This window comes from Protomyctophum parallelum, assembly GCF_964188405.1.
Source record: "Protomyctophum parallelum genome assembly, chromosome: 5".
NCBI lineage: Eukaryota > Metazoa > Chordata > Actinopteri > Myctophiformes > Myctophidae > Protomyctophum > Protomyctophum parallelum.
This window is the reverse complement of record NC_139702.1, coordinates 15,313,504-15,340,414: the sequence shown is the minus strand read 5'-3', so window position 1 is coordinate 15,340,414 and position 26,911 is coordinate 15,313,504. Positions and strand designations below refer to the sequence as shown.

The 26,911-nt window shown below is 43.6% G+C and overlaps 1 protein-coding gene across 1 annotated transcript; it reads right to left on the bottom strand.

Moving 5' to 3' along the window:
• On the bottom strand, positions 1 to 21,551 carry tpcn3 (two pore segment channel 3). The gene is made up of 20 exons (XM_083765989.1): positions 21,172 to 21,551; positions 18,185 to 18,267; positions 17,787 to 17,901; positions 17,086 to 17,214; positions 15,752 to 15,871; positions 15,170 to 15,288; positions 13,626 to 13,727; positions 11,170 to 11,296; positions 10,753 to 10,948; positions 10,394 to 10,538; positions 9,990 to 10,175; positions 8,789 to 8,853; positions 8,516 to 8,606; positions 8,006 to 8,075; positions 7,347 to 7,443; positions 6,862 to 6,981; positions 6,029 to 6,119; positions 4,851 to 4,964; positions 3,260 to 3,372; positions 1 to 484 (listed from the first exon to the last, which is right to left on the bottom strand). Exons 1-20 carry the CDS (start codon positions 21,376 to 21,378, stop codon positions 366 to 368), a joined length of 2,409 nt encoding a protein of 802 aa, XP_083622115.1. The 5' UTR covers positions 21,379 to 21,551; the 3' UTR covers positions 1 to 365.
• Between the last annotated feature and the right edge of the window lie 5,360 nt (positions 21,552 to 26,911).

The window sequence follows — 26,911 nt, the reverse complement described above, 5'->3', positions numbered from 1 at the left end:
ATGCTGCACTTTTATTCAGCTGTGCATTTCCCTTCATATAAACCTGTAGAAAATATATGTTCATCTGACAGTACAAATACATCAGATTATGATCATAATTATTGTATACAAATACATCAGATTATGTTAATATTGTATAAATCAACGGTACATTTAATCTGCAGGTTGAAGTGCAATCATAAAATATGGAATGTTACTGGAGTGCTGATTCATATGTGCACACGCGCACGCAAACGCACACACACACACACACACACACACACACACACACACACACACACACACACACACACACACACACACACACACACACACACACACACACACACACACACACACACACACACACACACACACACACGGCTCTATAGGGAGCTGAAGACCGGGTTGGAGAAGTTCAAGGTCGACTCTTCAAGGTCAAAGTCGTCTGGTCTGAGGTCAGCTTCAAACATCCTCTGGAGTAGAGCGTCTACCGTCCTATAGCCTGGAGGGACCAACCAATACACTGCATCAGTACTATCCTATAGCCTGGAGGGACCAATACTCTGCATCAGTACTATCCTATAGCCTGGAAGGACCAATACTCTGCAGAGTCTGCATCAGTACTATCCTATAGCCTGGAAGGACTGCATCAGTACTATCCTATAGCCTGGAAAGACCAATACACTGCATCAGTACTATCCTATAAGCCAAATTTTCCAATACCCAAAATCTCGGCCACTCGCTCACTCCCACTCGGTCACTCTGGGTCATTCCAGCGTGACCCGGAAATGGTTAACGTTCCAATTGTTAAAGTGCTCCATCGAGGAGGAGAGTGGAGTCGAGTGGAGGAGCCGAGTGGGCTCTCCAAGACCGCATAGAGCGAGTGTACATCAGGTGCAGGCTCGGTGGGGTATTTTGTCTCCTGGCAGCGGATTTCCACATCACGTGTACATGTTTTTTTCCTTCTCCAGTGACATAAGTCCGCCTCCTCCACATGTGGCACAGAAAACACTGCTTGAAACCCGATACTATGCACCCCCCCCCCCTCCCCCCATCCACTAGCTGCCGGCCGGCTGAGTCGCTGACCACACTTTTGCTTTTGCTATTTGTTGAAGAGACATTTTCGCTGAATGAATAGAGCTTCAGAATGATAAAGCAGCCTATCTAGCCTACATATGTGAAAGTGAAAGGACCACAACAAGCCACTGGCTTTATTGCGTTGTGTGATATAAGCATAATAAAAGTAGGATATATAAATTAGGCTGGCTATATTGTGCGCACCTCAAAAGCTATAGTTAATTTATCTCTGTGCATGCCTGAATGCACAAACTGCTATGAATGACGTTGACAAAAATGTATTTATTTATATGTGGACTGAACTGAATATGTAAGTCCGTTATTTGCAAAGACCGTCGGAGGAGGGACTGACTGTCGGAGGAGGGGGGGTGATTTATAAGTGTGCGCATCCTGGCGCTTATTCGCTATTTCAGGAATAAATAGCCTTGCACATGTTACCAATACATACACATTGGCCTCGGTTACATGCACAAAATGATGAATTGTCTATTCTGTAGACTGTACGGCTCTGTTCGGAGTTCCAGTGATCTAGCTGTGTGACACTGTATTGTTCCACCACTTTTGCTTTGGCAATGTAAACGTATGTTTTACCATGCCAATAAAGCCCTTGGAATTGAATTGAATTGATACATGTCATTAGTGATCGCGGAATGCGCTTTGAAATGACAGCGTAGTACTTTCCGATTCTAGAGGAAAATTCGACCACCACTCTGTCCTCGCATCGAATCCTCTCCTCCTCGCTGGGGGCGGAGCCGAGTAGCGAGTGGAGGACGCGAGGAGTGAGCGAGTGTGAAAGTTGCGGTATTGGAATTTGGCTATAGAGACACACAGGGACTACAATAGGGCTGACCTTCGTTTACGTTTTTGATGATCGACGCTTCGATATAAATTTGTTTCGATCTTCGACGCTTCGAAACCCAACGGGTTTCGCGATGCGCAATGCGAGCGAGAGGCGAGCAGTGACTCTTTGGTTTAAACAACGCTATAGCGGAGAGACAGGCATGCTTGGATTGGTATCATTTATTTTAAACGATAAGCCTTTAGGGCTGACCAATGAACTATAGGCTTAAAATAAAACAGCGATATAGCTGCAGAAGATAGAGAGGAGCGCATATTGGATTGGTCTTTTATTTAACAATTAAACAGCGCCTGAAACAGGCATTACCTCTCCATCAAATAAAAATATATATAATCCAAACATGAATGAACTCTTCAAGCCTGACACTTGTCAGAAATAAAATCAAGCACGTTTAATTTGATTGATCATAAAGTTAATGTGAATGTGAGTGTGCGTATGGGAAAAAATATATAAACTCCACAGATTATAGATCACTTGGAATTATAATAATAATGCCACTATAGTGAAATCCCATTTTTATCGACATGCGATGCCGAGAAATCCCACATAGTTAAATTACCTCATAGTCATGCTGCATGCGCTGTTGGTCGATGAAGAATTATAATCCAAGGTTTGTCAATCATATTATGGTTTATGGTTGAAAGTAAACCATAATAAGTAAACTTTAAGAAGAGATCTGCAGTCATTGTGCTGCACACAGTGCAGAGCGCATGAGAGCAGCTCCGCTTGCTAATTGAGTTGACATTTGCGCAACTTCACTGCATGGCATTACAGTAATTAGTTATTTGCCAGCACCTGCTCCAATATAGGCCTAAATCAAACTTTATTTATATAGCACATTTAAAACAATAAAAGCTGACCAAAGTGCTGTAGGCCTACAGGCTGCTGAAACAAGTGGAGCATCACCATCGGCGCACAAAAAAAAACATAATTAAAAGAAAAAACACAGGCAAATAGGCTACATAATTACAATAATACGATCAGGTGCAATTAAATGCCAAAGAGAAAAGGTGTTTTGGTCTGGGTCTGTAGGAGCTGCTCTGCTGCATGGGAGTTCACAGTGATGGAACAGGTCAGTCTTCAGACAAGAAAAAAAAAAGATATCGCTGGCAACGGCAAAATCAATTCTCTGCATCGCCAAAATAAATCTATAGGCCTAGTTTCATTCGTGCCATTATACTCAGCCAATATGCACAACGCAGCGCATGAGATTGCACTCCACAAGGTTCTCAGCGCAATGGCGCGTCGATAAAAGTTGAGATTTTATAGTGGCATTATTCAGGCAATACTCAACAGATTGTTAGAATTCCATTATTATTATTATTATTATTATTATCTTACGTTGTGAAGCGATCTTGAAGCGTAGAGAGGATTTATTGGTAGATTCTGATTCGTCGACGACGACGTCCGTCTCTGTTTCCATGGAATCCACCAGAGTTCCTTCTAACTTCTCCCTGGAAGAATATATGTAAATATATGTAAATATATGTGAATAACCTTCTAGCTGCTCCCTGGAAGAATGTATGTAAATATATGTGAATATATGTAAATATCCTTCTGGCTGCTCCCTTTTAGAATGTGTGTAAATATATGTAAATAAACCTTCTAGCTGCTCCCTGGAAGAATGTATGTAAATATATGTAAATAAACCTTCTAGCTGCTCCCTGGAAGAATATATGTAAATATATGTAAATAAACCTTCTAGCTGCTCCCTGGAAGAATGTATGTAAATATATGTAAATAAACCTTCTAGCTGCTCCCTGGAAGAATGTATGTAAATATGTGTAAATAAACCTTCTAGCTGCTCCCTGGAAGAATATATGTATATATATGTAAATATATGTAAATCAACCTAGCTGCTCCCTGGAAGAATATATGTAAATAAACCTTCTAGCTGCTCCCTGGAAGAATATATGTAAATATATGTAAATCAACCTAGCTGCTCCCTGGAAGAATATATGTAAATATATGAAAATAAACCTCCTATCTGTTGCATGGAGGAGCATTAGACCAGTGGGTCCCAAAGTGAGGTCAGAGGACCCCCAGGGGGTCCCCAGCTATATGATAGTTGGGTTCCATTTGTACACTCTCCGAGATAAATTAACATTGATTTTTAAATATAAATTGGGGGTCCCAGAGATAGAAATACCATTAAATGGGGGTCCGTAGACTAATGCATGTCAAACTGGGGGTCCTTGACATGAAAAGGTTTGGCAACCACTACATGTTATACAACATGTAAATAAATGTAAATAAACCTTTTATCTTTGGAGGACACAACATTATGAGACATGAGACGGTTGGTTACACTAACAGTTATGAATTGATTGCCCAGGACCTGAATGGAAACAAAAACACGTCCAATGATCCCATTGAACGTGTGATTGACTGTACTTTGTTGACCTGAGTCCAGTGCATTCTGCCAACTTCCGGTCACTAATGGTTACTAATGACTGTAGGACTGTTAGTCATAGAGTTATAAAGGTCACTAATGGTTACTAATGACTGTAGGACTGTTAGTCATAGAGTTATAAAGGTCACTAATGGTTACTAATGACTGTAGGACTGTTAGTCATAGAGTTATAAAGGTCACTAATGGTTACTAATGACTGTAGGACTGTTAGTCATAGAGTTATAAAGGTCACTAATGGTTACTAATGACTGTAGGACTGTTAGTCATAGAGTTATAAAGGTCACTAATGGTTACTAATGACTGTAGGACTGTTAGTCATAGAGTTATAAAGGTCACCAATGGTTACTAATGACCCCCCCCCCCCCCTCCCCCCCTATTAACACATTTTGGGCGGGAACCCCTTTTGGTTTTTAAAATTGTTATAATTTAGCTATTGAGCTAGTTTTGAAAAATCTGAGGATTTAGAAGATTTTCTTTTAATTTTGAGGTCAGGCTTCACGTGTGTGCGTGCGTACGTACTGATCCACTCCCAGTTGCAAATCTTCTATTTTTTTCTCCAGGGTCGTCTGAAGGTCACTCTTCCCATGAGTGTATTCAACGAAGAACACTTCTAACACGAAGGCTGTGAAGATACTGAAATATAGTAATAAATATATGTTTAAATATATATACATATATATATATATATATATATATATAACACTTCTAACACGAAGGCTATGAAGATACTGAAATATAATAATATATATATATGTTTAAATATATATATATATATATATATATATATATAACACTTCTAACACGAAGGCTATGAAGATACTGAAATATAATAATAAATATATAGAAATATGTGTTTAAATATATATATAGAACACTTCTAACACGAAGGCTATGAAGATACTGAAAATAATAATAAAAATATAGAAATATATGTTTAAATATATATATAGAACAATTCTAACACGAAGGCTATGAAGATACTGAAATATAATAATGAATATATAGAAATATATGTTTAAATATATATATAGAACACTTCTAACACGAAGGCCATGAAGATACTGAAATATAATAAATATATGTATGAATATACGGTAAATATGTATAAATGATATTTCTTGTATAAGTAAGGTCTTGTTGATTATGTCATAGTTCTTATGGATGGTGTTGCTGGTGATGCCACATGTGTTGTGATGATGTCGGGTGTTGTGATGATGTCATAGGTGTTGTGTGATGATGTCATATGTGTCGTGATGATGACATAGGTGTTGTGTGATGATGTCATTTGTGATGATGACATAGGTGTTGTGTGATGATGTCATATGTGTTGTGATGATGATATAGGTGTTGTGTGATGATGTCATATGTGTTGTGATGATGACATAGGTGTTGTGTGATGATGTCATATGTGTTGTGATGATGTCATCATAGGTGTTGTGTGATGATGTCATATGTGTTGTGATGATGACAGGTGTTGTGTGATGATGTCATATGTGTTGTGATGATGACATAGGTGTTGTGTGATGATGTCATATGTGTTGTGATGATGACATAGGTGTTGTGATGATTTCATATGTGTTGTGATGATGTCATATGTGTTGTGACGATGACATAGGTGTTGTGATGATGACATAGGTGTTGTGTGATGATGTCATATGTCTTGTGATGATGACATAGTTGTTGTGGTGATGTCATACTTGATGATGATGATGACGACGATGATGTGGAACAGGATGAAGAAGAGCACCGCCGCTGGATGAGTGACAGCTGTGAAGCCGCTGGTCAGCAGTAACCACGCCCATTAAGGACACAACAACCAATCACAGCCCAGGACACGCCCATTAAGGACACAAACAACCAATCACAGCACAGGACACGGCCATTAACACAGAATTATAAAACATTATAATAACTCCCGCTGCCTGTGTTTACCTTTAAGGATCACTGCGTCACATCTCATTAGAATCCACCTGAAAACAGTCCCATGGGGGGGGGGGTAACCCTAACCCTCCCGTGGTTAGTGTGTGAGTCGGGGGGGGGGGGGGGGGGGGGGGCATGCATCGTAGGCAACGCATTGGGCCAGTGATAGGTCGATTTCCGGTCCGTCAACCTGTCTGTCAAAGTGGGCAGGGGTGAGGTGGGTTCGGGGGGGTGAGGCCCAGTAGAAGCCTGACCAGTTTGTTTTGGGAAGTCTGGAGCCTTGTTGTAAGGGCCTTTGAGGTGCTGTGGTACCAAGAGGTGCATGCATAGTCGTAGAAACCTTGTACGAGGGCTCCTGTTAAGGTCTTTTTTTTTTGTTGACCAGTGAGGAGATCCTGTAAAAAAGGAATCTTATTCTTTGGTTTGGTTACGAACATGTACGTAGCTGGCAGATAACGTCCCATAGCTGGGGGGTATGAGTATATTTGTACCTGCCGCAAGCTCGGTTAAAGGCTATCACGTCATTGGTTGACCATATTAAATGATATTGTGCCATTGGTTGACCATATTAAAGCCTCTCGTTCCATTGGTCGACCATATTGAAGGATATCATGCCATTGGTTGACCACGGTGAGGTCCAGCAGCAGGATGAATGAGGCAACAACGTTATTGAAGTTGTTCTTGCAGTATTTCAGTTTGGCGAACGAGGATCCTTCCAGGAGAACGTTACCTAAAATATATACATATATGTATAAATAGATACCTTAATATATACATTAAATACCTTATCTTATTACTAACATTAACCTTCCAGAAGAACGTTACCTAAAATATATAAATATATGTATAAATAATATATAACTTTAATACCTTATCATTAACACTTAAGCCGCTAGCATTTATTGTGAAATTATGATCCAATTCACGCCAGCATTATTCCCGGTTGAGTTTTTATTTTGAAAGGCCACATTTCCAGACTACCGGAAGTGAACATAAACTAGTGAGTGGAACGGGTCCCGTTCAAATGTTGTTTACTAGATGGGTCTATGCCGGGCCAAAAATGCCATCTGGGACAAGGAATAGGAGAGACGTTACCGCAGTATGCCGCTGTGGGATCGCTGGAGTCCGCCACGTAGCGAACCTTCCCTTTAAACAACTCCATTCCCACCATGGAGAATATGTAGTACACCACCTGGTGGAGCGGAGGGGAATGACAACAACACAGAACAGAGAGAGAGAGAGAGAGAGAGAGAGAGAGAGAGAGAGAGAGAAGAGAGAGAGATTTAATGACAGCCATGTAAACTCACAACATAATTTACTGCTAAACGTTGCTCTCAAGAATGTTTTTGAAAACGTTTGAAGCGAGAAACAGTCAATGCAGAAACCGAACATTTATTCCATTTGATCGACACACTTCCCTGTTTCCGAAGCAACTGTTGCCTCTGCGTGTCCATCTTGGAACATCAAAGGAAGGAAATACTTTGTTTTGTTAATGTGTGTATCACGTAGCCGTGTAATAAGCGGGATAAAGCATGGCTAGGTGGTCGTTGTTGATAAAAAAAATCACCCTTTATTCATCAACAACGACCACCTAGCCATGCATTAATCCTTGTATACGTGTAGTAGGATATACAGAACTCAGACCAGAATGAGTGAAGGCTATTATTAGTGTAGGACAGTACTCAGTGTATTATAAGACAGTACTCATGGTGTCATATATTAGTAGTAGTACTATTATTAATTAGTATTATTACCAGGATGAGTTGTCCAAACGTCAGGATGGTGGGACCGATCTTTATCAGAGTGTTGATGATCATCCTGAACCTATCAGAACACACAGAGAGGTCACATAATCATCCTGAACCAATAGGGACACACATACATCACAACCATTCACTCAATGAAACAAGTGTGGGCGTCACTTCCTGGTTTTATATCGTTATGGTTCAGAGTGCGGGCGTCACTTCCTGGTTTTATATCGTTATGGTTCAGAGTGCGGGCGTCACTTCCTGGTTTTATATCGTTATCGTTTAGAGTGTCACTTCCTGGTTTTATATCGTTATGGTTTAGAGTGCGGACGTCACTTCCTGGTTTTATATCGTTATGGTTTAGAGTGCGGACGTCACTTCCTGGTTTTATATCGTTATGGTTCAGAGTGCGAGCGTCACTTCCTGGTTTTATACAGCTGGTGGAAATTAATATGTTCATAGATAGCAAGAAAAGTTGCCATCTATGATGAAATAATAGAGTAGTAGTATTCTAACCTCTTCACATTGTCCACCACTCTGACCAGACGCAGAACCCTGAGGATGAAGATTATGTCCAGAATCTCTCTTTCTGAGTAACCTCCACCTGCTGAGAGACAGACAGGCAGAGAGACAGACAGGTTAGTAACCTCCACCTGCTGAGAGAGACAGACAGGTTAGTAACCTCCACCTGCTGAGAGAGAGAGACAGGCAGAGAGACAGACAGGTTAGTAACCTCCACCTGCTGAGAGAGACAGTAATAATATTTATTATTATTATTATTATTCTCACCGTGTTTCATGGCTGCATTTACTGTGGTAGCGATGAGGGCTGAGACCACGATGAGGGTGTCGAACCTGTCAGAGAGGTGAGACAGGTACAGAGAGGTGAGACAGGTACAGATATAGAGACAGATAAAGCCCTAAGACACCCTGGACAACGCTCCACGCGTCCCAGACTCTTCTCCCTTCTCTAAAACACCCTGGACAACGCTCCACACGTCCCAGACTCTTCTTTCTCCTCTAAAACACCCTGGACAACGCTCCACGCGTCCCAGACTCTTCTCCCTTCTCTAAAACACCCTGGACAACGCTCCACACGTCCCAGACTCTTCTTTCTCCTCTAAAACACCCTGGACAACGCTCCACGTGTCCCAGACTCTTCTCCCTTCTCTAAAACACCCTGGACAACGCTCCACGCGTCTCAGTCTCTTATCCCTTCTCTAAAACACCCTGGACAACGCTCCACGCGTCCCAGACTCTTCTCCCTTCTCTAAAACACCCTGGACAACGCTCCACACGTCCTAGACTCTTCTCCCTTCTCTAAAACACCCTGGACTACGCTCCACACGTCCCAGACTCGTCTCCCTTCTCTACAACACCCTGGACAACGCTCCACGCATCCCAGACTCTTCTCCCTTCTCTAAAACACCCTGGACAACGCTCCACGCGTCCCAGACTCTTCTCCCGTCTCTAAAACACCCTGGACAACACTCCACACGTCCCAGACTCTTCTTTCTCCTCTAAAACACCCTGGACAACGCTCCACACGTCCCAGACTCTTCTCCCTTCTCTAAAACACCCTGGACAACGCTCCACGTGTCCCAGACTCTTCTCCCTTCTCTAAAACACCCTGGACAACGCTCCACGAGTCCCAGTCTCTTCTCCCTTCTCTAAAACACCCTGGACAACGCTCCACGCGTCCCAGACTCTTCTCCCTTCTCTAAAACACCCTGGACAACGCTCCACACGTCCTAGACTCTTCTCCCTTCTCTAAAACACCCTGGACAACGCTCCACACGTCCCAGACTCGTCTCCCTTCTCTACAACACCCTGGACAATGCTCCACGCGTCCCAGACTCTTCTCCCTTCTCTAAAACACCCTGGACAACGCTCCATGCGTCCCAGACTCTTCTCCCGTCTCTAAAACACCCTGGACAACACTCCACACGTCCCAGACTCTTCTCCCTACATAATAGAAACAGTAATATTACCAGTTCCAGAAGTTGTGTCTGGCGTAGAAGGCTCGAGGTTCGAACGTGTACAGTTTGAGGACGATCTCCAGAAGGTAGAGACACAGGAAGACCCATTCGGACACGCCCACCACGGGATTCTCCTCGTCCAATCCGATAAACACAGCATTTATCAATATGATGACGTCATAGAGGATCGCAAACCCCCTGCACGCACGCACGCACGCACACACACACACACACACACACACATACACACACACACACACACACACACACACACGTTAAGAATTACATTTGTTCATAGGTATTACATTTACTGACGATTGACTCACATGACTAGGTCAAAGCTGATTGGCTCTCACAGGTCTAGGTCTAAGCTGATTGGCTCTCACCGATCTAGGTCAAAGCTGATTGGCTCGTACCTGTGGCGGACGATTCGACGGAGCAGCCGGCTGGGTGTTGCCTCATAGAGGGCGGGGCATCGGGTGTGGAGGGGGTGTGGCCTAGACTTCATGGTAATCACCTGGATGTTTAGCAGGTCTGCTAACGCTACGAATGCTAGCTTACCTAGAGAGAGAGACATTCACTTTACATTGGAGAGAGAGAGAGAGAGAGAGAGAGAGAGAGAGAGAGAGAGAGAGAGATAGAGAGAGAGAGAGAGAAAGAGAGAGAAATAGAGGTGGTGGGGTTTAGACAGAGCGGAGCGGGATTTAGACAGAGTGGGTGAGGTTTAGACAGTGGAGGCGGGGTTTAGACAGAGGGGGGTGGGGTTTAGACGCACCTGTGCGCCCGGTGCGCTCAGGGTCTGAGACGCTCCACAGCAGCTGGCGGTGGGCGGAGCTAATGTCCGGCTGGACGCGACAAACCAGCTGGTTCCAGGAAGCGTGGCTAACGCCCGGCACCGCCCCTTCCTGGAGCACGGCGAACGCTCGGACCATCTTGTGTCTTTTGGCCCTGACCAGCTGCCGTACCTCCTCCTGGTGGCCAGAGACGGTACTGTCCTTACTATTATTATTATTATTAACCCTTTCTCAACAAGTTTCAACTAGAAATGCACTCTGTTAGGGTTAGGGTTAACCCTAACCCTAGCATTTCTAGTTGAAATTAAAGTTTAATTTTGTTACCTCTAAAGGAATCCCTCTACAGACAGACAGACAGACAGACAGACAGACAGACAGACAGACAGACAGACAGACACCTTGAGGTATTTCTTGTAGTTGTTGTAAACCACCGCCAGGAAGATGGACATGAAGATGTAGGTGTTGATGAGGATGTAGAGGATGAAGAACACGGCGAAGAAAGAGCTGTGGTTGTACGCTGGCATCCTGGAGAGGAGAAACCATGTTAATGTACCATCCTGATAGAGAAACCATGTTAATGTACCATCCTGATAGAGAAACCATGTTAATGTACCATCCTGATAGAGAAACCATGTTAATGTACCATCCTGATAGAGAAACCATGTTAATGTGCCATCCTGATAGAGAAACCATGTTAATGTACCATCCTGTAGAGAAACCATGTTAATGTACCATCCTGTAGAGAAACCATGTTAATGTGCCATCCTGTAGAGAAACCATGTTAATGTACCATCCTGTAGAGAAACCATGTTAATGTACCATCCTGTAGAGAAACCATGTTAATGTACCATCCTGATAGAGAAACCATGTTAATGTACCATCCTGTAGAGAAACCATGTTAATGTGCCATCCTGTAGAGAAACCATGTTAATGTACCATCCTGATAGAGAAACCATGTTAATGTACCATTCTGATAGAGAAACCATGTTAATGTACCATCCTGATAGAGAAACCATGTTAATGTACCATCCTGATAGAGAAACCATGTTAATGTACCATCCTGATAGAGAAACCATGTTAATGTACCATCCTGATAGAGAAACCATGTTAATGTACCATCCTGATAGAGAAACCATGTTAATGTACCATCCTGATAGAGAAACCATGTTAATGTACCATCCTGATAGAGAAACCATGTTAATGTACCATCCTGTAGAGGAGAAACCATGGTAATGGTACCATCCTGATAGAGAAACCATGTCAATGTACCATACTGTAGAGAAACCATGTTAATGTACCATCCTGTAGAGAAACCATGTTAATGTGCCATCCTGTAGAGAAACCATGTTAATGTACCATCCTGTAGAGAAACCATGTTAATGTGCCATCCTGTAGAGAAACCATGTTAATGTACCATCCTGATAGAGAAACCATGTTAATCTACCATTCTGATAGAGAAACCATATTAATGTACCATCCTGTAGAGGAGAAACCATGTTAATGTACCATCCTGTAGAGAAACCATGTTAATGTGCCATCCTGTAGAGAAACCATGTTAATGTACCATCCTGATAGAGAAACCATGTTAATATACCATCCTGTAGAGAAACCATGTCAATGTACCATCCTGTAGAGAAACCATGTTAATGTGCCATCCTGTAGAGAAACCATGTTAATGTACCTTCCTGATAGAGAAACCATGTTAATATACCATCCTGTAGATAAACCATGTTAATGTACCATCCTGATAGAGAAACCATGTTAATGTACCATCCTAATAGAGAAACCATGTTAATGTACCATCCTGTAGAGAAACCATGTTAATGTGCCATCCTGCAGAGAAACCATGTTAATGTGCCATCCTGAGTGTAGAGAAACCATGTTAGTGTACCATCCTGATAGAGAAACCATGTTAATGTACCATTCTGATAGAGAAACCATGTTAATGTACCATCCTGATAGAGAAACCATGTTAATGTACCATCCTGATAGAGAAACCATGTTAATGCACCATCCTGTAGAGAAACCATGTTAATGTACCATCCTGATAGAGAAACCATTTTAATGTACCATCCTAATAGAGAAACCATGTTAATGTACCATCCTGTAGAGAAACCATGTTAATGTGCCATCCTGCAGAGAAACCATGTTAATGTGCCATCCTGAGTGTAGAGAAACCATGTTAGTGTACCATCCTGATAGAGAAACCATGTTAATGTACCATTCTGATAGAGAAACCATGTTAATGTACCATCCTGATAGAGAAACCATGTTAATGTACCATCCTGATAGAGAAACCATGTTAATGTACCATCCTGTAGAGAAACCATGTTAATGTACCATCCTGTACAGAAACCATGTTAATGTACCATCCTGATAGAGAAACCATGTTAATGTACCATCCTGTAGAGAAACCATGTTAATGTAGCTGCCTCACCATATGTTTTTAGGCACTTGAAGCAGGCCAGCAGTGGATGGAGGACCTGAGGGGGGCGCTGTGGGACATAACTAGGCAGTTTGTATGTGTATATGACCAGCACACAGAGTTGAGTCTACATGTAGGTACATGGGGTGCATACTTAGTTTAGACTAGTCATTGGTTAGACATGGGTTAAGGTTAGGTTTAGGTGTGCTGCCCCGTGGGAGGTTAGGTTTAGGGTGAGGGTTTGAGATAGGTTGTAGTTGTAGGACTAATGACTGGTCTAACCAATGACTAGTCTAAACCAAAAACTAGACAGACAGACAGACAGACAGACAGACAGACAGACAGACAGACAGACAGACAGACAGACAGACAGACAGACAGACAGACAGACAGACAGACAGACAGACAGACAGACAGACAGATACATACATGACGTCAGGGCTGTTGGCGGTGGTCACCAGCACATAGAGTTGAAACGCGATGTTCAGATAGTTGGTGAAATATGGACTTCCATCTACGGTGGTGAGACCTCTGGCAGGCAGGCAGGCAGGCAGACAGACAGACAGACAGACAGACAGACAGACAGACAGACAGACAGAAACTTATTGGCTGCTAGATGTATTTCTCGAAAAATATACATTCCATTCGAAGCTCACATTGTTGCTGTCTGAAATCAGCTGCTTTTTGCTTCTTTCTTCTTTCTAAATATTTGCTCATCCCAAAAACATGTTTATTGTCATGATTTTAGAGGCTTAGAGGTCTTTAAAGAAATACTTTTTGAAACGTTGATGGGAAATGATTTTCTGGTGCCTCGTGGTCATGAAAGGGGGCGGGACTGCAGCGCTGTATTGGCGAAGAGAGAGTGACAATATCCTGTTCCGGAATTTGGCAGAAATGCACTGGACTCACCTAACCCTAACCCTGGACTCAGGCAACAGCCCAGCTTTAATGATCTTAAATCCCTTTATTTTAGATTGTTTTGTAGTAGTACAACATAAACATTACAGAGACTTTAGTTGTTACTGTACAATACTTTAACCCATTCTGAACGGGAACCCATTTTGGTGTTAGCATCATGTTATTCTTTAGCTATTGAAAAATAGCAGATCTACAAGCTCATAGCGCGCCACTCGGTGGCGCGCTATGAGCTTGTAGAGCTTGTAGGTCTGCTATTTTTTTTAAATCGAAGAACGACTGACATTTTTTAGAATCTGATCTCAGGTCAGAATGGGTTAATCAGACCAGTGTGTGTCCAGTGGAAACCTCGTATGAATCTGATCTCAGGTCAGAATGGGTTAAAACAGTCGTCATGTTGCACACATGCCTAAAATAGCTCTTATTCGCGCCGCCACTCGTTGAAAACGATGTATTTCCAACTCCAGCTTGTCTCTCTCCATCCAGGCTGTATGGACAGTGCTGAGTTTTCTGACCCCTCAATGTCGTAACTCTGTCTAACTCTATGGCTCTGACCTGACTGACAGTCTGACAGGTTGACTGACAGTCTGACAGGTTGACTGACAGACTGACACGTTGACTGACAGACTGACAGGTTGACTGACAGTCTGACAGGTTGACTGACAGTCTGACAGGTTGACACACTGACAGTCTGACAGGTTGACTGACTGACAGACTGACAGGTTGACTGACAGACTGACAGGTTGACTGACAGACTGACAGGTTGACTGACAGGTTGACAGACTGACAGTCTGACAGGTTAACTGACTGACAGACTGACAGGTTGACTGACAGACTGACAGGTTGACTGACTGACAGACTGACAGGTTGACTGACAGACTGACAGGTTGACTGACAGACTGACAGGTTGACTGACAGGTTGACTGACAGACTGACAGGTTGACTGACAGTCTGACAGGTTGACTGACAGTCTGACAGGTTGACTGACAGACTGACAGGTTGACTGACTGACAGACTGACAGGTTGACTGACAGACTGACAGGTTGATTGACAGGTACCTCTTTCCAAACAGCTTCAGAGCCATCAGGGAGAAGATGAGAACACTGAAGATGAAGAGGAGGAAGACGGTGGCCATCTGAGGAAGAGCATTACGGATGGAGCGGAATGCCCTGCGGAGCTGCACGCACGCACGCATGCACGCACACGCACGCACACGCACACGCACACGCACACACACACACACATTCAATTCATCGATATACATATTTACATATATTGTGCATTACATTCATCCATGAATGAATTAATGAAATCTGTGATATTGACCAATAGGAGCGGCCGTACCTGGCGCCCCTCGGTGACATTGACCAATAGGAGCGGCCGTACCTGCCACCCCTCTGTGACATTGACCAATAGCAGCGGACCTACCTGGCGCCCCCTCGGTGACATTGACCAATAGCAGCGGACGTACCTGGCGCCCCTCGGTGACATTGACCAATAGCAGCGGACGTACCTGGCGCCCCTCGGTGACATTGACCAATAGGAGCGGACGTACCTGGCGCCCCCTCTGTGACATTGACAAATAGGAGCGGACGTACCTGGCGCCCCTCGGTGACATTGACCAATAGGAGCGGACGTACCTGGCGCCCCTCGGTGACATTGACCAATAGGAGCGGCCGTAGCACCCTGGACCAGCGAACCGCTCCGGGGGTTCCAGACGTCTGCAAGCCTGCATAGATCACCATGTCCACTAGGGTGAGCTAGAGGGAGAGAGACATTCACTTTACATTACAGAGAGAGAGAGAGAGAGAGAGGGGAGGGGCAGAGGGGTGAGGGGAGGTGCAGAGGGGGCGGAGCCTGGAGGGGGGCGGCGCTCAGATCAGGGAACCAATAGGAGTCAACGCAGTGATCCCTGCGCCAGGCTAGACTGTCCAATGCTCTCCCCAGGTTGGCTGGGCCAATAATAAAATAGCAGGCTCTGAACAAACATAAAAAGTCCATAGACTTGGCTGCAAACATAAAAAGTCCATAGACTTGGCTGCGACATGACCTAATTTCGGAAAGCAATATGCATGGGCGGCGACAATAATAAAGGAATGGCCGTAAAACTTTGTTTAAAAAAAAGAAGAAAAACATATTTAGCCACATGTTCGAATGCCCCCCCCCCCCCCCTGTCAGAAATAGCAAAAAATCGTTCAAATGAAAGAAAGCAGCAAATGAAGAATGACCTCACCTTTAACTTCCTCTGATAACAACCTAAACACCTTTAACCCATTCTGACCTGAGATCAGATTCATACGAGGTTTCCACTGGACACACACTGGTCTGATTAACTTCCTCTGATAACCCAAAACATGAAAGTATAATATGAATACATGAGAAGCCCCGCCCCCTACCGTGATGATGACGATGAAGCCCCGCCCCCTACCGTGATGATGACGATGAAGCCCCGCCCCCTACCGTGATGATGACGATGAAGCCCCGCCCCCTACCGTGATGATGACGATGAAGCCCCGCCCCCTACCGTGATGATGACGATGAAGCCCCGCCCCCTACCGTGATGATGACGATGAAGCCCCGCCCCCTACCGTGATGATGACGATGAAGCCCCGCCCCCCACCGTGATGATGACGATGAAGCCCCGCCCCCTACCGTGATGATGAGGATGAAGCCCCGCCCCCTACCGTGATGATGACGATGAAGCCCCGCCCCCCACCGTGATGATGAGGATGAAGCCCCGCCCCCTACCGTGATGATGAGGATGAAGCCCCCCGCCCCCTACCGTGATGATGACGATGAAGCCCCGCCCCCTACCGTGATGATGACGATGAAGCCCCGCCCCCCACCGTGATGATGACGATGAAGCCCCGCCCCCTACCGTGATGATGAGGATGAAGCCCCGCCCCCTACCGTGATGATGACGATGAAGCCCCGCCCCCTACCGTGATGATGACGATGAAGCCCCGCCCCCTACCGTGATGATGACGATGAAGAAGACGTTTTTGGGGTCCTTCCAGAACTTGTCTCGGTGGACCACCTTGGCATAGTGACCCAAACGGAGGGAGAAGACCGCCACACACACACACTCTATGAGCATGGTGACCTGCACACGCACACACACACACACACACACACACACACACACACACACACACACACAAGAGTTAGGAGTTAGGGCTAGTAATTAGGAGTTAGGGGCTAGGAGTTAGGAGCTAAGAGTTAGGGGCTAGGAGTTAGGGGCTAGGAGTTAGGAGCTAGGAGTTAGGGGCTAGGAGTTAGGGGCTAGGAGTTAGGGGCTAGGAGTTAGGAGTTGGGGGCTAGGAGTTAGGGGCTAGGAGTTAGGGGCTATGAGTTAGGAGTTAGGGGTTAGGAGTTAGGAGTTAGGGGCTAGGAGTTAGGAGCTAGGAGTTAGGGGCTAGGAGTTAGGCGTTAGGGAGGGGTTAGGAGCTAGGGGTTAGGAGCTAGGGGTTAGGAGCTAGGGGCTAGGAGTTAGCGGCTAGGGGCTAGGAGTTAGGAGTTAGGGACTAGGGGTTAGGAGTTAGGGGCTAGGGGTTAGGAGCTAGGGGCTAGGAGTTAGTGGCTAGGGGCTAGGAGTTAGGGGCTAGGGGTTAGGAGTTAGGGGCTAGGGGTTAGGAGCTATGATCTAGGGGCTAGGATAGAAGGATGAGTCCTTACCCACATCGGCAGGGGGATGAGGGCGGGGTCTTCAAACAGAGCCAGGGAGAGATCCAATAGGATGAAAGAATACAGCAGAACCTGCAGGAGCCAATGGTTGTACCAGATGTACAACCTGCACGCACGCACGCACACACGCACGCACGCACACAGTGTGCATTGATAAATACATTATCCGCCAACAACGTAGAAACCGTAGATTTAAATTAGTCGTGCATTGGCACGTAATTACGTGGACAGGCTAATTACTACATTGATCTTGGCGGGTAGACGGCTGGAGAAACAAATGATTGTACATGCACGCACACGCACACGCACACACACACACACACACACACACACACACACACACACACACACACACACACACACACACACACACACACACACACACGTACCTCACAGATTCAGGTGAAGTATCAAAGAAGATGTTTCTGTTGTACTGAGCGTCTGAGACATAGACCGCTGCCAGATCCATATCCTGAAAATATATGTTAATATAATGTTAATATTATGCTAATATATGCTAATATATGTTAAAGGGATTGTGACATTAAAAAAAAGGTTTTGGAATTGTTCTTGTTTTTTTTAGGTTTTCTAATCTCAATTGCACCCAAAAAACATGAACTTTTAACATTCAGTAGATTTTCTGTGATCTGGGGTTTTCTGGCTCAAACAGGTGCTCTGATTTGCCGGCAGTAAGTGACATCACTTACTGCAAATCCCATATATGTCAATGGGATTTGCCAGCAGATGTCACTGTTTCACTGTGTTGCCTGTTTTCATTGTAGCTCAAAAGGCCCAAAAAACCCCAAAGAAAACTTCAGACCACAGAAAATCCACTGAATGTTCAAAGTTCAGGTTTTTTGGGTGTAATTGAGGTCATAAAACCTTCATAAAAATGAATGTCATAAAACCTTTAAGATCCTAAAAGATCCATATCCTGAAAATATAAGATATATTGGCCCCTGACCAGCCGGGGCGCCTGATGGAGGGGAAAGGAACTGGTTGGAATAACGTGTTCCTTCCACGTGCTACGTCCAACCAGGGAAACTCCCCCCTGTCAGGTGTAAAGGAGCAACTTGGACACTCAGGCATGAAGGAAGCATGAGTTCAAGTCCGTTGCTCTCCCCAGGTTGGCGGAGGGTGTGTAGAGCCCAGGATCACATTAGAAGATTGACACAGGGGTAAAAAATGGGTTACAAAATCGTGGGATAAAAAATATATTGAAAAAATATAATTTATAAATAACAACATATAGTATTATAATAATAACAATGCAAATCTATAATGGTTGTCACTAAAATAATTAGATATAGAATGAATTGTGTGAGGTTGTGTTATTTTTCAACAGAAAGGGTGACCAGGCGCCCTCTACTGTTCATCATGATCATTACAACATGCTGTTATGCCAGATGTGTTCTGTGTTGTTTTTCTTCCATTTAAACTAAAGCATGTCTGAATGAAGCAGTTCTGTTTTTACATCTAGGTTAGAGTTACGCATTTAGACCTGATAGTGGACCTGAGGACGATTCTTAACCCATTCTGACCTGAGATCAGATTCATACGAGGTTTCCACTGGACACACACTGGTCTGACTAATGTTTCTGCAGGTTCAGCACTTTGAGTTACACAATAATAATATTATTGTGTGTGTGTCATATTAAATGTTTCTTAATATTATTAAGAAACATTTATTATGACTGACATCATCACAACAAGCCCCCACCCCCCACTTCCTATTCCTCATGTTACGCTGAAATCTGTGACCTATACAAATGGAACCAAATGGTCCATTTGGGTCCATAGTATATCATAGTACATGTTCATAAAGTATATCATAGTATATACATGTTTATAAAGTATATCATAGTAAATAGTATACATGTTTATATTATAAAGCAGCATAAAGTCCATTCCAGTGAATTCTACATACATCTAATGTGCTGGAAGGACAATGGCTCCATCTAGTGGTCATAAGGTAGAGCTACAAGCATTATTCTAATGAACCGTTATTAATACATTAAGCCAGCCAGCCAGCCAGCCAGCCAGCCTGCCAGCCTGCCTGCCTGCCAGCCAGCCAGCCAGCCAGCCTGCCATGCAGCCAGCCATGCAGCCAGCCAGCCTGCCATGCAGCCAGCCAGCCAGCCAGCCTGCCTGCCAGCCAGCCTGCCTGCCAGCCTGCCTGCCAGCCAGCCTGCCTGCCTGCCTGCCAGCCTGCCTGCCAGCCAGCCAGCCTGCCAGCCAGCCTGCCTGCCTGCCTGCCTGCCTGCCTGCCTGCCTGCCTGCCTGCCTGCCTGCCTGCCTGCCTGCCTGCCTGCCTGCCTGCCAGCCAGCCAGCCAGCCTGCCTGTCTGCCTGCAACACCCTCAAGGATCCCTGGGGGTCCCCGGACCACACTGTGACACTGTGTTTTTGTATATAGTTACATCTACCTCTGTGCTTGCAGAGCCGTTTCCTCCGGTAGCAAGGCCACTCGCCCTTGGCGAGTGGTCTGGGCGAGTGTTCTTGGCGTCTCGCCAAAAAGTCAAGTCCACTCGGCCCAAGCAGAAGGCCATTCGGCCCGGGGCGAGATGACTTCCCCTTTTGGCGACAAGTCTTCACTTTTTGGCTAGTGTTTTCTTCACTTTCAGCAACTGCAGCCTTTGCTAGCTACTGCGCTAAAGCAACAAAAATAACATCCGTGCGCAAACCAAAACAAACCAGGGTTGCCACATATCGTGTAGAGATGAGTCGGTCATGAACGAACGAATCAAAAGAACTAGTTCTTTTTGGTGAACGAAACCGAACCGGTCACTTCCGTGAACGATCCGTTCAAAATGCTTTCCTCCAATAGACACAGATATAATAAATGTAATATGAATTTAGAGTTATTACTCCATTAGACACAAATATTTATATAGTTATTCCTCCATTAGACACACAGATGTAATATTTATATATAGTTATTCCTCCATTAGACACACAGATGTAATATTTATAGTTATTCCTCCATTAGACACACAGATGTAATATCTATAGCCTATAGAGTTATTCCTCCATTAGACACACAGATGTCATATTTATATAGTTATTCCTATATTAGACACACAGATGTAATATTTATATAGAGTTATTCCTCCATTAGACACACAGATGTCATATTTATATAGAGTTATTCCTCCATTAGACACACAGATGTAATATTTATATAGAGTTATTCCTCCATTAGACACACATGTCATATTTATATAGAGTTATTCCCTCCATTAGACACACAGATGTAATATTTATATAGAGTTATTCCTCCATTACACACACAGATGTAATATTTATATAGAGTTATTCCTATATTAGACACACAGATGTAATATTAGAGTTATTAAATCTATTGTAGTTATCTGTACCTCTGTGCTTGCGGTGCTGTTTCCTCCATTAGACACAGAGCAGATCTTCTCACAGGATGATGATCGATCACCTCCGGAAGGTTTCTGATCATCGATACTCTGATCAGGAGGTTTCTGATCATCGACACTCTGATCAGGAGGTTTCTGATCATTCTGATCAGTAATCTTCTCATTGATCTGTCCTGGAGAATCCGATTCACTCATCATCTTTATAAAGTTATGCTGCAGCCTCAGCAGAAAACATCTATTATTGATCCATGCAGGAGAAGAAGAACACTAGATAAATCTATAATCCAAGTTGATCGATTGATTGATTGATTGTTTGTATCGATCCTCTGTCTGTGCAGCCGCGCGAGAGACTGAGATTGTTTTGCATTTGTTTGTTCAGTTTGCTGCTCTGTGGGTGGCGACAGACAGGCAGAGAGACAGGCAGGCAGACAGACAGACAGACAGGCGGAGAGACAGTTTTTTTTTTAATGGAATAAACTTTTCCCGTCAAGTCACACCACATACCTTCAGCGGATATCAAAATAAAGCCAATACATCACTAGTCCTATCACAGAATGACATTATATGGGTTTATATGTTTTATATGTGTTTTAAAATAACATTTTAATGTTATGAAACTTTTGATGAAACCGTCCATTCTCTGTTGTGTTCATTTCCGTCGGAACCACGAAGCTTTTATTTTGAAGGCACTTCTGGTGTGTGTGTTTCTCAATAATGCTGTCATGACGTCGGCGGGACTTTGGATCCGGTGGTCATGTGACAAAGGAAACGGTCAGCAAAAAAAGTATTAAAAAAAAGTTAACTTTTATTACTCTGAGTAAATCTAAAGCAAGTTGTTACTTTCACTGCAGTATTTTACATCTGTTAGGCTATTCATTATTACTGACAGCTTGTAAATGAAATATAAAGGATTCATATTTTATACTCATAATATCCTATAGAAATGTTTAATAAATAGTACAAAAGTATCTGCATAAAATGTACTTAAAGTACTAAAAGTAAAAGTACTCGTTGTGCAGAATGTCCCATTTCACAAGTTCAGAATGTGTACAAAATATTTTGAAAATAGCAGATCTACAAGCGTTTGCGACGCATAAAGCTTGTAAAATCTCCAAAGTATTAAAGTAACTAAAGTTTTCAAATAATTGTAAAGGTAGTAAAAGTACAAATGTTGGCTCTGAGATGTAGTGGAGTAGAAGTAAAAGTACTCTGAGATGTAGTGGAGTAGAAGTACTCTGAGATGTAGTGGAGTAGAAGTAAAAGTAGGCCTACTGGAAATTGGAAATACTCAAGTAGAGTGCAAATACCTCAACATTGTACTTAAGTAAAAGTACTTAGTTACTTTAAACCACTGGAAATATGAAGGATTCATTGTATCTTATACTCATAATCCTATAGAAATGTTTAATAAAGAATAGTCTAATTCTACAAAGTAACCATAAATATCCTAATAGGTAACAAGACAACTCACCCTTTTTTTAGTTGTCCGGAAATCTCACCCCCCGAAAGTCGGGACAACTCACGAGTCACGAGACATTGAGATGTCCAATCTTTTATGTCCATATCACTACGCCCAAAAAGTAGTTCCATGTGATAGAAGGGTCAAAGTTGAATGAAAGTTGCACTAACATTTTAGAAATACGGTAGGTCAACAATACAAATTACGTTAATTTTGTGAACTAATTTACTTTTTACTGCGTGGCCCCAGTGCCCCCCCACAAAATGACCGGAACTACTTAATATTGACCAAAACCAGAGCAGAACTCCCACCACGGGACTCGGGGGGTCAATTAATACAGTTGCAACCACTATATTAATGGCAAGTATTTCATACAGCTTAAGTTTAAAAAATCTGAACTATCCCTTTAAGGTTGTGAGAGAACGGAACCGCTTCAACCGTCTGGATCGATGGCTTCCATTATCACAACATGGCAACTTTTCAGGAATGGTTTCTGAACTGCCCACAGCCCTCCTATGAGACACAGACTGGTTTCTGAACCGCCCACAGCCCTCCTATGAGACACAGACTGGTTTCTGAACTGCCCGAGACACAGACTGGTTTCTGGACTGCCCACAGCCCTCCTGTTAGACACAGACTGGTTTCTGAACCGCCCACAGCCCTCCTATGAGACACAGACTGGTCTCTGAACCGCCCACAGCCCTCCTATGAGACAGACTGGTTCCTGAACCGCCCACAGCCCTCCTATGAGACACAGACTGATTTCTGACCCGCCCACAGCCCTCCTATTAGACACAGACTGGTTTCTGGACTGCCCACAGCCCTCCTATGAGACACAGAGTGGTTTCTGAACTGCCCACAGCCCTCCTATGAGACACAGACTGGTTTCTGAACTGCCCACAGCCCTCCTATGAGACACAGACTGGTTTCTGAACCGCCCACAGCCCTCCTATGAGACACAGACTGGTTTCTGATCTGCTATTTTTCAATAGCTAAAGCACCTGAGCACCTGCCCCTCTAAATGTCTGTGCACGCCACTGCTTGGGGGGTTAACCCCCCATAGCTTGATGGGTTAACCCGGTCAACGCCACATTTTGCACACACACTCCCTGGATGAACCTCTGCTCAAACTTTTCCAGAGCGGACGGTTATAGCGCCACCAGGAGGCCGACCTTTGAAAAACACATTTCTTTCATATTACTCCTCCAGATTCTGTCCAAAAACCCAGCTAATTGTTACACACTATATCTATAGTCATGTGTTCAAGACGGACCTGTCCCATATTTCATATTCCATCCTAATTGGCTAACATTGGCTTTCAAAGTTGGAATGAAAGTCCAACTTTGAAAGCCAATGTTAGCCAATTAGGATGGCGGACGGGCAGGCGCACAACACACACACACACACACACACACACACACACACACACACACACACACACACACACACACACACACACACACACACACACACACACACACACACACACACACACACACACACACACACACACACACACACACAATTCAATTCAATTCAAAGGGCTTTATTGGCATGAGAAAACATACGTTTACATTGCCAAAGCAGAAAGAACAATACAACAATACAGCAATACAATCAAAACAAAAATTATGTACTTTGACAGAATCTTCAATAGATCAACTTCTATGTACCAAGATCACTCGATGCAGGTATAGTGCAGGAATATACACAATGATTAGTCTTTACGGTGGTTGTGTTCCATTTGATATCCTTCTCCTATCACAGCAACTCACAAATCTTGCTGCTGTGTTTGCACATTGTTGTACTTCGCCCAGCAGATATGGGAGTTTTTTGTCATTGGTCATGTTTTCAAAATCTCTGTGTGTGGTTGTAATCTGTGGGAAGTATGTGTCTCTGATGTCTTGGTACAATGGACAGATGGTTAGGAAGTGTAGCTCGGTTTCCACTTCATTTAGTGTGCAGTGGGTGCATAGTCTGTCTTCTCTTGGGATACAGGTCTGCCTATGACGGCCTTTCTCGATCGCGATACTGTGCTCACTGAGTCTGTACCTAGTTAAGATTTTTCTTTGTTTTGGGTCGGTCACAGTGCTCAGGTATTCTGCCACTGTGTATTCTCTGTTTAGGGCCAGATAGCATTCTAGTTTACTCTGCTTTTGTGTTGCTTCTTTCCAGTGTGTCAGATAGTTTTCCTTTTGCTGTTTTATAATTTGGTTTAGTCCAATGGGTTTTCTATCTCGTGGCTCTGTTTGTGTTTGTGCCCGGAGTTCCAGGGCCAGCTGGCTGAGGGGGCATCTCTCTAGAGTTTCACTGTGTGTGAGTGCCATGGAATTCTGTGTGTAGGGTCTCGGTTTGGTGTTTATCCCATTTTTCAAGGTCATGGTTTGCTAATGGTCCCCAGATCTCGCAACCATAGAGGGAAATTGGTTCTATCACAGAGTCCAGTATTTTAAGCCATGTTTTAATTGGGATGTCTATTTTGATGTTTCTTTTGATGGCATAGAATGCCCTTCTTGCCTTGTCTCTCAGGTCCTTTACAGCTTGGTTGTAGTTCCCTGTGCTGCTGATGTTTAGGCCAAGGTAGGTATAGTTTTTAGTTTGTTCTAGTGGGATTGTATTTAGGAAAAATTGGTGGTTTTGGCGGCTGGGCCTTTTTTGAAATATCATGATTTTAGTCTTGGTTAGGTTCACTGTCAGGGCCCATGTCTGGGAGAATTTGTGTAGGAGATCAAGTTGCTGCTGTAGTCCTTCCTTGGTTGGGGACAGCAGCAGCAGGTCATCTGCGTAAAGTAAGCATTTGATTTCTGTGTTTGCCAAGAGGATGCCTGGAGCTGTAGACTGTTCTAACGTTTTTGCTAATTCGTTGATATGTTGAAGAGTGTTGGACTCAGGCTGCATCCCTGTCTAACTCCACGGCTTTGGGGGAAAAAGTCTGTCTGCTTTTCGCCTATTTTGACTGCGCATTTGTTGTGTACATTGATTTTATGATGTCATAGGTTTTCCCCCCAATGCCACTTTCCAACAGTTTGTACATCAGACCCTCATGCCAAATTGAATCGAATGCTTTTTTGAAGTCGACAAAGCAGGAGAATAATTTGCTTTTGTTTTTGTTTATTTGGTTGTCAATTAGGGTGTTGAGAGTGTAAATGTGGTCTGTTGTGCGATATTTTGGTAGAAAGCCAATTTGTGATTTGCTCAGGACATTGCTTTCTGTCAGGAAATTTAGAATTCTGTGGTTGAAGATCATGCAGAGTATCTTTCCGAGGTTGCTGTTTACACAAATCCTGCGGTAGTTATTTGGGTCATATTTGTCTCCACTTTTGTGGAGTGGCGTTATCAGCCCTTGATTCCATGTGCTGGGGAAAATCCCAGAGCTGAGCACGATATTTAGGAGTTTTAATATGGCCAGTTGGAATTTGAGGTCAGTGAATTTTATCATTCCATTTAGAACCCACAGGCCTTCTTTGTTTTAAGTGTTTTTATTTTGTCTTGTAGTTCTTTTAGGTTGATTTGGGAATCTAGTGGATTCTGGTAGTCTTTTATGGCTGACTCTAGGTTTTGTAGTTTATCTTTTATTTGTTCTTCTCAATTGGGCCAAAGAGGCTAGAAAAATGGTTTACCCATATCTCCATTTTGGATGGGTAATTCGTCCTGTTTTAGCTTATTAAGTCTGTTCCAGAAGCTGTTTGTCTGTATGGAATCCTCAATATCTTGCAGTTGGTTTCTAACGTGTTGATCTCTTTTTTCTCTTACTGTGTTCTTGTATTGTTTCAGTGTTTCCCCATATTGGAGACGTGTGTTGTGGTTGTCTAGGTCTCTGTGTTTTTGGTTTGATAGTTTCCTTAATTTTTTCCTGAGATTCTTGCAGTCATTATCGTACCATTTGTCAATCTCAACATTTTTTCTGGCTTTCTTGTTTGATACTTTTAGGTTTGCTAGTGAGGCTGTAAGTTCGAATATATAATTGAGGCCTTCTACTGCCCTGTTTACACTTTCACTGTTTTCTTCAAAGGTTTTTTCTAGGAACTGGTCCAGTTGTGATTGGACTTGTTTTTGTCTAATTTTGGAAGGCTTCTGCGCTATGTTCCTTCCATTTGTAACGTTTTCTTATGTTGTGTAGTTTGTTTGGCGTTTGTTCTTTGTGTCTGTGTGTTGATCGGTTTAGATAGGCTGTGGTTCTGTTGTGGTCTGACAGGGGTGTTTGCGGGCTGACTGTGAAAGCTCTGAGAGATGCCGGGTTCATGTCAGTGATAAAGTAATCTACCGTGCTGT

What these genes read in the sequence shown, in the direction of transcription:
- tpcn3 (XM_083765989.1), bottom strand. Translation starts at nt 21,378, where the DNA reads ATGATGAGTGAATCGGATTCTCCAGGACAGATCAATGAGAAGATTACT. An exon ending in CGTCGAATCGTCCGCCACAG is followed by an intron (nt 10,176 to 10,393) that starts GTACGAGCCAAT and finishes GCGTGCGTGCAG; the next exon opens with GGGGTTTGCGATCCTCTATG. An exon ending in CGTGGTCAACCAATGGCATG is followed by an intron (nt 6,120 to 6,861) that starts ATATCCTTCAAT and finishes GGGCGTGGTTAC; the next exon opens with TGCTGACCAGCGGCTTCACA.